The following is a 14,379-nucleotide window of genomic DNA, read 5'->3' as shown; positions in this document are numbered from 1 at the left end:
TCTCTGCTAGAGCAGGGCTTCAAAGCCTACTGGTGTGAAGGTGGAGAAATAGGAAACTTCCCTAAGTCGACTGGACCTTTAGCCAACAGATCTTGATACTTTTGTACTAAAAACGGTAGTGTTGAACCATGTTGCAACTACTGACAGGCGATATGTCACTACTTTTCCTTGTGTGTGAATGAGGAAGACAAAAAAGGGGATTTCGGAGTTAGTACCTTTGTGAGACCTGTGTTAATGTAGTGGTGGTAAGTCTAAATCTTGAGAATAAAGGCCAAGTTTCTGGTTCTCTACATTTCTGCTAATACCAATAGGAATTGGGGAACTGAGAAATATAACTATGTTTATTTTATGCTTCCTTTCTTCTTCACTGGGGCCCAAAGACACTTAAATCCTGAGACCTCACACTGGTATCTCCAAAGAGGGAATGATGTGATGTTACCAGGTAGATTAGATCTGAGCGAGGAAGTCTGCTACATGCCCCCACAAGGAATTCTATCTTCCTACTTGTCAGTCAAAATACCCCCTTTCCCAGGATGCACCTGCTTCCTGGGATGCATGGTCTCCTGGGGGAGGATATCATGAAAATATGGATATTAAGCTTCACTTGGAATTTGTGGAGGCACCACAATAAAATTCCCAGGTAGCTTCACACCTGTAGAGGCATCACCCCTACCTCATAAAAGGGGCAACATGGTGGGGAGGCTCTCTGTTTCACTACACAGGTGTCCTCTCTCCCTCTCCCACTCCTTCTCCCTTTGGGCAATACTCAAGCCCACTCATAGCAAATATTTCTCCGTGTGGGGTAATCCACCATTGAGCATGTATGTGTGTTCACTTTCTCACCTTTGGAATAAATTTTGTTACCACTTTGTGTACCTTATTTCATTTGCAATTAGAATGCTCATCTTTGTGTGAGACAAGAACCTCGGGTGAAAATTAATACATCAGCTGGCGCCACGGCTCAATAGGCTAATCCTCCGCCTTGTGGCGCCAGCACCCCAGGTTCTAGTCCTGGTCGGGGCGTCGGATTCTGTCCTGGTTGCTCCTCTTCCAGGCCAGCTCTCTGCTGTGGCCCGGGAGTGCAGTGGAGGATGGCCCAAGTGCTTGGGCCCTGCACCTGCATAGGAGACCAGGATAAGTACCTGCCTTCAGATCAGCGCGGTGTGCCAGCCGCAGCCATTGGAGGGTGAACCGATGGAAAAGGAAGACCTTTCTCTCTGAATCTCTCTCTCTCACTGTCCACTCTGCCTGTCAAAAGAAAAAAAGAAAGAAAGAAAATTAATACATGACCACATCATATTAGGTTAAGGGGCATCTGTCTGACTGCCACAAAAATAACACCTGTTGCCATTCACTTCTCTCTTTTGTGTTTGATTTTTCGTTCACACATGCATTCATTTCAGAAACTAAATTCCTCCTCAGTGGATTGATTGGCAGATGTGAAAGCCTGGAGCTGTAAAATATAAATAAAAAGCAAACATCAGAATTCAAACATTTTCTGATTGAGTGACAGTGTCATCAACAAAATAGCATTTCCTTTGTAGCCTATGCTTGCCTTGCACTGACATTGTTGCATGTTCTCAGAGATGGTTTTTAACTCTTCATTGGCATGTGTCTCTTTAATGGATGGTATAGTTTGAATATGATTTGAATGTGTTCCCCAGGGTTTCATGTGTGGAAACATAATTTCCGCTGTGAGCTATTTAGAAGGTGGGAACTTAATCCAACTATGAGGTTTGAGGGGATGTGTTGGGGGATTGGGAGGTGATTAGGATTAGGTAAAGACATTTTAGTGGAGTCCCGATGGTTAAATCCTGGTGCCTTTATCAGAAGAGGGAGGGAGACCCAAAGACACACATGTGAGTTGACTTCAAAAAGTTCATGGACATGGAAATAAAAGAGAATTATATTTTGGCAAAAAAATCTTTGAAATCCATGCAGTTTTTTCATTCTAGTCTAAGAGCCCTTTACTCAATTTGTCTTCTTTCTGTCACACTTTAGTATAAGTAACCGCAAGAAACAAAGATGTACTTTTAATACAATGCTTAGAATTACCTTAGTTAAATATCCAAATTTGTAACTCACAAGATTGGTTTTTCATATAACTGCAGGATACCATACACTCACACTCTATCACCATTTGACAAGGATTCCCTCTCTTGTACTTTCTGAGATTACTTTTCTCATTTCCATTTCAGCCACCACTGGTAGTGTCTTTAACATTCTAATTTCTATCAACTCTCTGTTCATAATGACTCAGGTATTATCTGAATCTCCCCTGGCTTCCTCTTCTATGTTCCAGAAACATTCAAGTTTTTGGATGTTGCTGAGGTCAAATGTCATTTAGTGTCAGAGTTGATGTAGAACTGGATATGTCAGTTCAGACCATTCTTAGTGTGTAAAGTCTAAAGCTTGTGTGTGAAGAAGAAGAAAATGAAAATGAGATGCCAAAATAGAGTGGTGTGTGGAACCCTCGTTTAGTTCAGTCCCTGGACAGCATGGTGTTGGTCATTGCTTTCCTTTCCAATTGTGGGATTCTTCTACCACCCCTGGTGGTACTTCAATGTGAAGACCAAACCCTGGGGCCGGAGTGGTGACTCTTCACCAAAAAGTGCTCCACTTGTATCTGGTTCTTTTTCCTGGAGGATCAGAAAGGAATACCTTTTGATAGTACCAGAAAATCATCTTAGGTCCTTAAAGTAACAGATTATCACCAATTGGATGCTCTTGGAAAAAGTTGTCTTTTGTACCTTAAAGTCTGAAAGACAGGAAGGATTCATGAGCTGACTGTAGTGACAAATGTCCACCAGGGTTCAGCTGAACTCTGCCCTCAGTCCTATAGGGAAGCCACAAGGATGCAACCAAGTGCAGTGAGATGCTAGAAAAGTGCTTTTTGGATGACTTTTCTCTGACAGTTGTAATGTCCCATAGCCACAGTCTAATTCTTATGTACTTATTGTGTTCCAGAGGACTCTGCTTAGTCCCCAGATCTCCCTCTCTGGCATTTGTATCCCCCTGATTTTCATATCTCAAACCTAAAAGCTCAGTGATCTGGTACTTCTCTTTATGGGCATGTTGGCTAGAAGCTTTGCCAGTCAATGGTGCCTTTGTCACGGGTAGGATTTCACTATTACAGAAGTTTCCTTTTCTGAAGATGACAATTTCATGTATGAGAACACAAGATTACAGAACCAGAGACTGTCTTTGTTTATCTGACATGGAATTTTATATTCAATATTTTATCTTTCTTAAACATTCCTAAATCTTTCTACAACATTATGGCACAAACTGCTCCACTCAACAGGGACCCAGCAAAATCAAAACTGATAAGGATCTGAGATACTGTTGAGTGCCCACGGGGCCAGTGCTGCAATAGGCCATGTGGGGCAGTCAGATGAGGAGGACAGCTAAAGGCCAAGAGAGTGATGGGGGAGATTCGACCCAAGGGAGGGCTTAAGGTAAGCTTAGGAGAACAGGGGAAACTTAGGACATTTCGGATGAGAGAAACAAGTGCTGACACATGCATAATGTGCTCTGGAAATTTAGTGAGCCTTGTCACTTTTTATTAACTTAGAGTTTTAGGAACTTTTTATTTATTTATTTTTAGTGATTTGAAAAAGAGAGGGACAGGGAAAGGGAAGGAGAGACACTGAGAGACAGAGAGAGACTGCTAGGTTACTCCCAAATGCTGGCATTGGCCAGGGCTAGTCCAGGCCAAAGCTGGAGACCCAGAAGTCAATCTGGGTCTCCCACATAGAAGGCAGGGACCCAACTGCTTGAACATTACCTGCTGCCTCCCAGGATGCATTTCAGCAGGAAACTAGAATTGGAAGAGGAGTTTTGGCTCACACCAGGCTCTCCAGTGTGGGGTGTGGACATTCTAATGACGTCTTAGTTGCTAAGCCAAACTTCCATCCCAAAGTTTCTATCTTGACTGAGCCTAAAAATTCACCCTGTACAGGGGTTGATAATAAGATCATGTAGAAAACAGGATCATATATTTTTAAGAATTTTTATTTGAAAGCAGATAGAGATAGAGACACAGATCTCCCACCTACTGTTTTACCCCTTAAATGAACATAATAAGGAGCGCTGGGCTCTAGGCCTAAGCCAGGAGCTGGGAACTCAACCTGGGTCTCCCATGCGGATGGCAGGGACCCAAGTTCTTGAGCTACAATTTGCTGCCTCCCAGACTGTGCAGGGAGCTGGAATGGAGAACAGAGGCAAGACTTCAACCCACATGGCAGTTTAACCACTGTATCAAATGCCCCCCCAACAGATCATATTATTAATTGTTCTGATTATTAAATATGAGGGATTCAAACTTGGGACTTTAGGAGATACACACCATTATTATTTTTTTTTTTTTGTCATAGAACTGAAACTCCCATTACCTGTTTTATTTACGGAGATGAGTAAAGAGGGAATGATAAAATTCCCTTGAACTTGAGAGTCAAAAATTTCAACCAAGTAGAGAAGGAAGCGATGGTTATGGACTCTTTAGACTATCCTAATTCATAAAAAACACTGAAGCTGGGCTGTGTTTTGGCATAGCGGTAAAGCTACCACCTATGATGCCTGTGATGCCAGCATCCCATATAGGCACCTGTTCATGTCCCGCTGCTCCACTTTGAATCCGGCTCCCTGCTAATGTGCCTGAGAAAAGCAGCACGAGATGACTCAAGTGTTTGGGCCCCTGCACACATGTGGGATACCTGGAAGAATCTCCTTGCTCCTGGCTCCTGGTTCCTGGCTTCTGGCTTCCATCAGGTGCAGTCCCCACCATAGCAGCCACTTGAGGAGTGAACCAGAGGATGGGAAATCTCCCCCTCTCTCTCTCTGTTTCCCCATCTTCCTCTTTCAAATAAATAAAATCTTTCTTAAAAAAAAAAAAAAGAAAAGAAAATATCCACTGAAGCTTTCTCATTTGGAGGCTCAAGTGTTTACTTTCTCCCTAAAGCAATATCACCCACTCTCATAGGGATAAAATAACAGCCAATCCTCAGTAGCTCCAAATGGAGTCTGAATGCAGAGAACAGATTCAGGATTTCCTTCCAAATGCATTTTTGCATCTAAAAATGTTAGCAAATCGTAGTTATTTTCTTCTTCCTAGGGAACTTACAGAGATGACAAAGAATAGGCCTAACTCAGAAATAGGAAGCAGTAACTACTTTCAGGGAGACCAGATATGGAAGATACTATTGGCCAGAGATTAACAGAGTACACTGGACCTCCGATGCTCAGCCTACCATGTTCACTGCATGTTTTCGGATTGCTGGGGACAGAAGAACCTTGAATCACTTCTGTCACTCAATGTATGACTTACATTGTTAGGAAACAGAAAGATTATCATGCTTCAAGCTGTTGGAAAAGGGAAGAAATTTTGCATGTGAATTACAAGAGGCACATATCAAGTGTGGTCAGCTATGGAATGTTTTCCCCTATACTCAGTCTATAAACCATGAGGCTTTTATATTTGAAGTAATGTTTCTACTTTGATGTCTACTGCTCTTTTAGTACCCGAAATGTGTTTAAAGTGTTTAAAGCCAGTAACAGAACTGGTAAAAGTCTATAGAAATGCTGGATTTTTTTTTTTATATTTGGGCTACAAATGACTCATATATGAGGTTTATCAATATTAAATCATGTGAGCCTTGGGACTAGCCTTGTGGTGTATTGGGTTAAGTTGCCAATTTGAGATACCACTATCCCATATTGGAGTGCTGATTGAAGTCTTGACATCCAGCTTCCTGCTAATGTACCTGGGAAGGCAGCAGAAGATGGCCCAAGTACTTGGGTCCCCTCCACCCATGTGACAGACTACAGTGGAGTTCCCAACTTTGGCCTGGCACATCTCTGCCTATCGTGACCATCTGGGGAGTGAACCAGCAGATTGAAGATCTCTCTCTGTCTCTCTGTATGTGTGTACATGCACATGTATGTGTCTCCCTGTCTCTCTTTCTCTTTTACTCTGCCTTAAATAAAAGTCACGTGAACCCTGAGATAGCTCACCTGCCTATATAGACTCTAATCTTGGAGTAAATAAAAGACATTCAGTGAGAAATCCTTCAGAATAAATTCCTTCACAAAGGAGTTTACATGGTAGTGCAGCTAGCTATTCCTCAAATCAGAACAAAATTTACTATGTGATCGGGACAAATATAGGAGGCCAACAATAGCCAAATACCTTTGAGATACCCTTCTTTTCCAGCTCTTTATGGCCTCTGTAATTTTTATGTGCCTTCTACAGAGACAGTATCTATGGCTTTATTTTATCATCATCACAGGGTTACTTAATCCCAGAAAGAGCTTCCCTGTAGGAATCCAAGATGCTATAGATATTACTCTGAAAAACATTGTTCGGGGACAACACTGTGATATAGAAAGTTAAGTCTCTACCTGCAGTGCTGGCATCCCATATGGGTACCAGTTCGGGTCCTGGTTGTTCCACTTCTGATCCAGCTCCTTGCTGGTGCACCTCGGAAAGCACTGGAAGATGGTACAAGTTCTTAGGCCCCTGCAACTATGTGGGAGACCCTGATAAAGTTCCTGACTCCTGGCTTCGGGCTAGTCCAGCCCCAGCCACTGCAGCCATTTGGGGAGTGAACCAATGGATGTAAGATCTCTGTCTCTCTCCCTCTGTCTCTCTCTCCCCCCTTGTCTCGCTGTATCTGCCTTTCAAATAAATAAATCTTTCCAAAAAAAATTGACAGCATTCTCAGCCTGTCCAGACTTCACAATAGCCAGTTCTAAGTTGGTATAGCTTGATGTGGGGACTCAATTGGACCAAGTAATCATGGACCCAGAACTTGAGTTCCTTCTTTCTCTAGAGCATAGTTACTGTGCAACTAAGACCTGCCTATTCTCCTGGGACCCTGTTCTATGTCTTGGGTCAAAGAGTAGCCTGGAAAACCCTATTTAGTACATTCTCATATTAATTTTTAAAAATATTCTAAATTTATATTTTATTTTTTTGAATAATTTCTGTTTCACATCTAAAAATGTTAAAATTTTCAATCATTTTAGACATTCTAGCATATTTACCTTTAAGTCACTAAACACATGGATTACTTTAAAATCCTTGCCAACATCTGGATCATCTCAACATCACACTATTGATTATATTTACCTTTTTTTAAAAGATGTATTTTATTTATTTGAAAGACAGAGTTACATAGAGAGGTAGAGATAGAGAGAGAGGTCTTCCAACTGCTGGTTCATTCCGCAGATGGCCACAACAGCTGGAGCTGCACCCATCCAAAGCCAGAAGCCAGGAGCTTCTTCAGGGTCTCCCACATGGGTGCAGGGGCCCAAGGACTTGGGTCATCTTCTACTGCATTCCCAGGCCAAAGCAGAGAGCTGGTTCGGAAGAGGAGCTGCCAGGACTAGAACCAGCACCCATATGGGATGCAGGCACAAAAGGCCAGAGCTTTAACCCGCTGCGCCACAGTGCTGGCCCCTATCTTTACTCATAAGAATAGGTCACATTTTTCCATTTTTTTTTAATTACCAAATTTGGGATTGTATACTGGTCATTCTAAATATTATAGTGTGGAGACACTTGAATCTGTTATATGAACCCAAAGAATGTTGATTGTTTGTCTTAGCAAGCAACAAAATTTGTTGAACTCAAATGGAAAACTGTTTCAGTTTAGTTTTTTTTTTTTTAATCTTTAGTTGGGTTGCATACAAATGGGATTCAAGATAATCCAGAATTTAAACAGTTTATACACAGAATTTAGAGTTTCTCATCATAAGCTCTTTCTCTTCTGGGATTTTGTCCTTTTCCACTGATGTGACTGCCCCAAACTCTATCTGCTGGCTTTGTAGTCCAGAAAAATTGCAGGTTTTCTAATAGAGTAGCACTTCCTATGACCTGTTGTCAGGCTAAAAGCTGTCAAAGAGGAAATTGGCCTATTGCCCAATATCTTCCTCTTTTTCCAAGTATAGATTGCAGTTTAAAAATATTTGATTTTTTCACTATCCAGTGTTTTTTATTTTTTGTTTTCTGTATTTTGTCTAATGTTTGTAGGGTGGCTGGTGTAGTGGGAGCTTGTTAGGCCATTCCAGAAGTAGAACTCTGCCAGTAGACTACTGAAATATCCACATTTGAGTGGCAAAGGCTTGTATTATTATGGTAGATGAAGCATGGAGAGAAGAAGACAAATACAAGAGATAAAAGGTAGAGGAATTGTTAATAATACCTAGGAGTGAGAGATGAACGTTAAAAGGATGCTAAGATGTTCAGGTTGAGTTTCTAAGAGAAAGATACAGTAAAAGCAAGAAAATTGGAATGCTATGTTAGCTTGTATATTAGTCAACTTTTCATCACCATAACCAAATACCCAAAGCAAGCTACTGATGAATGAAGAATGTCTGTTTTTTCTCATAGTTTTGAGGCTCACAGTTCAAGACCCTTGGCCCATTGGCTTGACAAGGCTGGCAGGGTCCCAAGGCAATTGTAAAGTGTCAATCACATGGTAAGAGGTGCACACAGGGAAGCAGGATCCCCTGGTGAGCCAGGGATCAGAGAGAGTGCCTTGGACCAATTTGACTTTTGTAACCAACCCTTTCACGAGAACTATCTTAGGAGGGCACACCTTTCAGTGACCTAAGGACCTCCCACTAAGCCCATGTGCTGGACACCATAATTAGATTTAAGTTTCTATCCACTTTGTACCATCAATTTATGACTTTGGGATTTAACCATTTGTATGAGTTCAGGAGCCATGTCCTACTCAACATACCACAGACTGAGCAACTGACACAATAGAAATTTATTTGCTTTATGTTCTAGAGGCTGGAGGCACAAGACCAAGGTGCTGACTGCTTTGGTTTCTGGCAAGGGACCCACTTGGTGGCTTGCAGATGGTCACCTTCCCCTCACTTGGCACAGAGAGCTTGCTGGTGCCTCTGCTTATACGCATTGTAATTCCACCATCTTAGGGCCCTTGCTATATAATATCACTTACCTTGAGTTACTCCCAAATACAGTCACACTGGGGACCTAGGGTTTCAACATACAGAACTTGAGAAGATATAATTCAGCCTGTAGCAAATAAGAATCTAGTTATTTTAAAAATTATTATTTTGGGACCGGCGCTGTGGTGTAGCAGGTAAAGCCATCACCTGCAGTGCCGGTATTCCATATGATTGCCAGTTTGAGTCCAAGCTGCTCCACTTCTGATCCAGCTCTCTGCTATGGCCTGGGAAAGCTGTAGAAGATGGGCCATGTCCTTGGGCTTCTACACCCATATGGAAGACCTGGAAGAAGCTCCAGGATCCTGGCTTTGGATCTGAGGAGTGAATCAGCAGATGGAGGACTTCTCTCTCTCTCTGCCTCTGCCTCTGTAACTCCGCCTTTCAAATAAAATAAAATATTTAAAGTATTTTTAAAAATCTATTCTAAATAATTATTTTGAACATATTGTGTACGTGATGAGCATGTAAAAGTTGTTAGATATCTTGGATGGAGCATGGAAAATAGATTACGGATTGTAGGTGTATGATCCATCCACACAGCATTCAAGGCAGAGGCTGTGGGGTTGGATGAGTTCTCTGAGAGAGAAAGCATAGATCAAAACAGATGAGGTAAGGGGGAAAGGTCCAAGCCATGTGTAAACAGAAGATGAAGGGGGAATAAACAAGCTGCCAGAGAGAGAGAGAGAGAAAGAGAGAGAGAGAGAGACAAAGAGACAAGAAAATAAAACACTATCACCAAAGGAAGAAAAGAAGGTTGTGAAGAAGCAGTCAACAGAACTGAATGGATTAAAAAGATATTGGAAAAGACCATTGCTAAAAGGCCCTCAGTTGACTTTCAAGGGAGCAATCTCAATGAAGGGACTAGAAAGAGACCAAGATGAAAGATGTTGTGGAAAAGCCAAATGGGGGTAAAGAGAGGGGCACATTTGGAGTTTAATAGGGACTTATATTACCAGAGTTATGAGTGTGCTAAGAAGGCATTGAAATACCCAGAACTTCTCCCAGGGAAAATTGAATTCAGCCCTGCCAGAACTGCTCTTTCCAGTGGACCTTATTCATTTTTCCAGAAAAATCATTGTGCATTGACTGCAAAGCAATATTGTATGTACTGGAGATCAAGAAAATAGGTCTTGCCCTCATGTAGCATCTATGTTTCTTCTGTTTCCTACCAACCTCAACTCCTGTTCTTCTGGTTTGTTCATATTTTCCCTTAGCCCTCAAGTGGACCTGTTCTTTAACAGGGCTCTCTTCCTTACCATGCATGAGCTGTCTCAGACCATACTGTTTTCTCTTTAGGAGCAGAAGAGTTGGACAATCATGAACTCTTATTAAAGTTAGACAAAATTGGCACATACTGAAAGGGAGCAGTGTTCTAACAAGACAGGAGGAAGGAATGGTAAATAGCTGAGGTGATGGATATGTTAGCTAGCTTGATTTAATAATTCAGTATTGTGTACATATTGTATCACTGTGTACCCCATACATATTTACAGTATACTTTTTTAGTAATCAATAAAAAATTTTAAAAAGTCAATAGAGCCAATTTCAAATGTGTCAGGTTAGCTTTATTGTAAGTTGTATTTTATTATCAATACAGACTTTAAAAAAAAAAGATTTATTTATTCATTTGAAAGGCAGAGTTACAGTGAGGCAGAGGCAGAGAGAGAGAGAGAGAGAGGTCTTCCATCCACTGGTTCACTCCCCAGATGGCTGCAATGCCTGGAGCTGTGCCGATCCACAGCCAGGAGCCAGGAGCTTCTGGGTCTCCCACGCAGGTGCAGGGGCCCAAAGACTTGGGCCATCTTCTACTGCTTAAACAGACCACAGCAGAGAGCTGGAATGGAAGAGGAGCATCTGAGTCTCGAACTGGCGCCCATATGGGAATGCCAGCACTGCAGGCTGCGGCTTTACCTACTACATCACAGTGCTGGCCCCCATATAGACTCTGTTCCTGAAAAGAACTGGACGTTCCATTTACCAGTGGATGTTGCTTCCGTTAGCTGGGGTCAGTCCTTGGCAGTAACATGTTTTAAAACCTTTCCGGTTGCACCCAGAATTGAGATCCACTAACATGGAGATTTGTTGTTTTGTAGCGGTGATTTTACTGAAGAGGCCTGGCTCAGAGGTGGGAGCAGAAAGGCTAATGTCCTCTGAATTTCAGAGTGCTTTCAGGTCTCCACACTTCCACAGGTGTTCTGTCCAGCTCTTGCGTGCTAAAACATTAAGAAAAAATTTCAAATCCATTAAGAAGAGTTTTGAAATCCAATGCAAATGTAAATTTGCAAGTGGGAAATGGTTGTGCCTGCAGTTGTCCACTCCCAAATTATAATGTATTTTTAATTTTTGATGACTCGTATTTTTTGTGTAATACTTGTTGTGACTTGTATTAATCGAGATAATTTGTATAGTCACTTCTACAATGCATTGTTTAGTGTAAAGAAAGGAAAATTTGATGCTGCTGGTTTTGTCTAGTACTCTATTTTGGAGAAGGACGGACAGTCTTTGCTGGATCCTTCATGGATCTGACTGTACTCTGCATGTTTGGTAGAAATAATTCCCTTCATTATGCTCTCTACACTTACATAGAAAAGACAAGACATACAGAAAAAATAGGTTGAACAAGAAGGCAGAAGTTGTACCAAGCCCTATTTGGAACCTTAGAATATTGAAGTTATTTACTGGTGTGCTACTAAGTAAGTGAGAACAATCTCAAAATCCTGAAGGGGACATGTAGCTAATTTAGCTACTTGAAACTCACCGAGGAAAAGAAGATTGAGGCTAAAATACAAGGAAAACAAGCTTAACGTCTGTGTAATTACACCACCTTTAAAAAACATGAGCAATAATACCGCCATTACTTTATACCTCTTGGTCTTAATAAAGAAGAAATAATGTGGCCTTGGGAGAAAGAACAAGATAATAGAATGTGGCAGGAAACAGGAATTGCAGAAGAGTAACAGGCATATAGTGACCCCCAATAAATACTGGTTGAAGGAATGAATAGATGACACAAGAAGAAACACTCTGGAAAATAGTTGGAGCTAAAGCAGAAATTCACATCCGAGAATTCTCTGTTGCTGCATTGAATCAAATATTAAATTGTCAGTGTGCTTATTTTAGCACCGACATCTTTTCACCAGTGATGGAGTGCCTGTTAAAGCAGCATTGGAGATAGGGAGGAGAAGGAACCCGGATTAGTGAATACCTGAGAGGAGCTACTTAGGGAGGAAAGTCTCTTCAAACTCCTGATTTTAGAGGTTCACAGGCCCCCAGATCAAGCAGCTGCATTACTCTGGTGTCTGATGAGGGTGGTAGATGTTTAAATGTAGGAGGCAGGAAGATCACGTAGTTGGCCAGCAACAAAGAGAAACAGGGAGCACGCTGGTCCTCCGTGTCCATGTGACCTTTGTTTGTGCAACCATGGTCAGTCAGTCCTAGGGCACCACCCCAGCATCCAATCTGATGACCTCCTAAAGGCCCCACCTTCAGATGCCCGATAGAGGATCAAGCCTCTATCCTTCATTATCAATTCATTACCCATTAACGTAAGACTTTGGGGGCCAAGCCCCTAACACGTGGCCCTTTGGGGAAGACCTACACTACTCTCCAAATCATAGCAGAGCCTGTCATACAGAGAGACAGGCATGCTAACTCCTGCTTGCTTTATTCCTCGTGTTCCAGTGGAGCTCAGGCATTCTTACAAAGTGTGACCCAAATTTCCAAAGGAAGCTTGACTTTCAAAATTCATCTAAAATTGTTTTTGGACCACTAAGATACCCTGGTTGTGCCAGAAAATTAACCTATTTCAGCTAATTTAGGAAATCTCCCTGTTGTCTCTACTTGGCTTACTTCTGTTCCTTTACTTCCATCTCATTCAGTCCTATTAGTGAAATGGATTGAAAGCTACCTAGTCCCTTTAATTAACTGTTGCTTTGAAATTTTACTATAGATTCTTTTTATACACTCAATGATGAGTCACTAAGGCTTTAAAGTGATTCTGCTACTTAATTTTTAAACAGTTTTATTGACTTTTAATTTACAAAGATTCACCTACTTAAACTATATAGCTCAGTTAATTTTAGCAAATTTAAATGATTGTGTACCCATTGTCATCATCCATCAGCCCTGGACAAACCACTTTGTCTGCTTTCTATAAATGTTTCCTGTAGTCTTTTGTAGAAACTTCATCTAAATGGAATCACAATATCTGATATTTATTTTTAATATAGAAACAATGTTCACCTTAATAAAATAATTGAAGACCAACTAAGTTAGGTGAATGTTGTGTTTCTGTACAAACAGCATTAGAGTAAGTTAAAATTTTCTTAATCAGGTGTTAAGATTTTAGTATATACCTCATTTGCATCACTGAATTATAGTTTATCATTTTGGTTTTGTAAGATATCTTGTTCAGGCCTGTGTTGTGGCGTAGCAGGTAAAGTCACTGCCTGCAGTGCAGACATCCCATATGGACGACAGTTTGAGTCCCAGCTGCTCCACTTCCGATCCAGCTTCCTGCTATGGCCTGGGAAAGCCATAGAAAATGGCACAAATGCTTGGGCCCCTGCATCCACGTGGAAATCCCAGAAGAAGCTCCAGGTTCCTGGCTTTAGATTGGAACAGCTCCAACTGTTGCAGCCATTTGGGGAGTGAACCAGCATACGGAAGATCTCTCTCTCTCTCTCTCTCTGATTGCCTCTCCCTCTGCCTCTCTTTCAGATAAACAAATAAATCTTTTAAAAAATATACCTTGTTCAGTTTTGAGCTATACATTAAGTATAATTTCTCTGAGATGCATAGATTAATATTCTTTCTATCTTCAGGCTTTATTCTAAAGTTTATATTATTATGACATCACCTGCTGCGCCCCTGTGCCAAACTGCAAGCATTTATTGAGTTCAAAGGGAAAGAAAACAGAGATACTTAATGAGCCTCCAAACATTTGTGAATAGGTGAATGGATGAAAGATAGATTGATCATTTCTGTATATTTAGGTCTTAGAAAAGTAGCCTCTATCAGAAGTCCTCATGGGGTAGAAAATTAATAAACTGTGTATTATTTAAGTAGAAATTCACTCTTTGTCCTTTTTCATTTAACAGAAGAAATATGAAACATGTTCTAGCCAGGAATAAAGCATTGCAATGGACAAACTCCTATGTCTTACCCGAGTTTCCCTATGATGTCAAATGCATGTTGGCGGAGCAGAAGTGTCCCGACCACAGCATGAGGATAAGGATGATCGAGTTCCTCCAGGCTGACATGACGAAGTATCTGGAAGGCTCCCTGTGAGTAATCCCAGGGCCCCAGGCTGCTTCCAGAGAGGGGTTTTTCAAAGTAGAGTAGAATTTATTTGTAACCAACTATGTTCCGATTTCGGATGACCTATTGGATGCAAGT

The 14,379-nt window shown here is 41.3% G+C and overlaps 1 protein-coding gene across 1 annotated transcript in view; it reads left to right on the top strand.

Moving 5' to 3' along the window:
* The window catches only part of SAMD3 (sterile alpha motif domain containing 3), a 53,440-nt gene that overhangs the window by 11,758 nt on the left and 27,303 nt on the right, over window positions 1–14,379 (top strand). The window contains exon 4 of the mRNA XM_062187267.1: window positions 14,082–14,267. Coding sequence (XP_062043251.1) covers window positions 14,082–14,267 — 186 coding nt within the window. The remainder of the gene's footprint in view (window positions 1–14,081; window positions 14,268–14,379) is intronic.

Source organism: Lepus europaeus, chromosome 3, assembly GCF_033115175.1.
Source record: "Lepus europaeus isolate LE1 chromosome 3, mLepTim1.pri, whole genome shotgun sequence".
Classification (NCBI taxonomy): Eukaryota; Metazoa; Chordata; class Mammalia; order Lagomorpha; family Leporidae; genus Lepus; species Lepus europaeus.
Note: the sequence above shows the minus strand (reverse complement) of the source record. Positions and strands in the feature narration are given on the sequence as shown.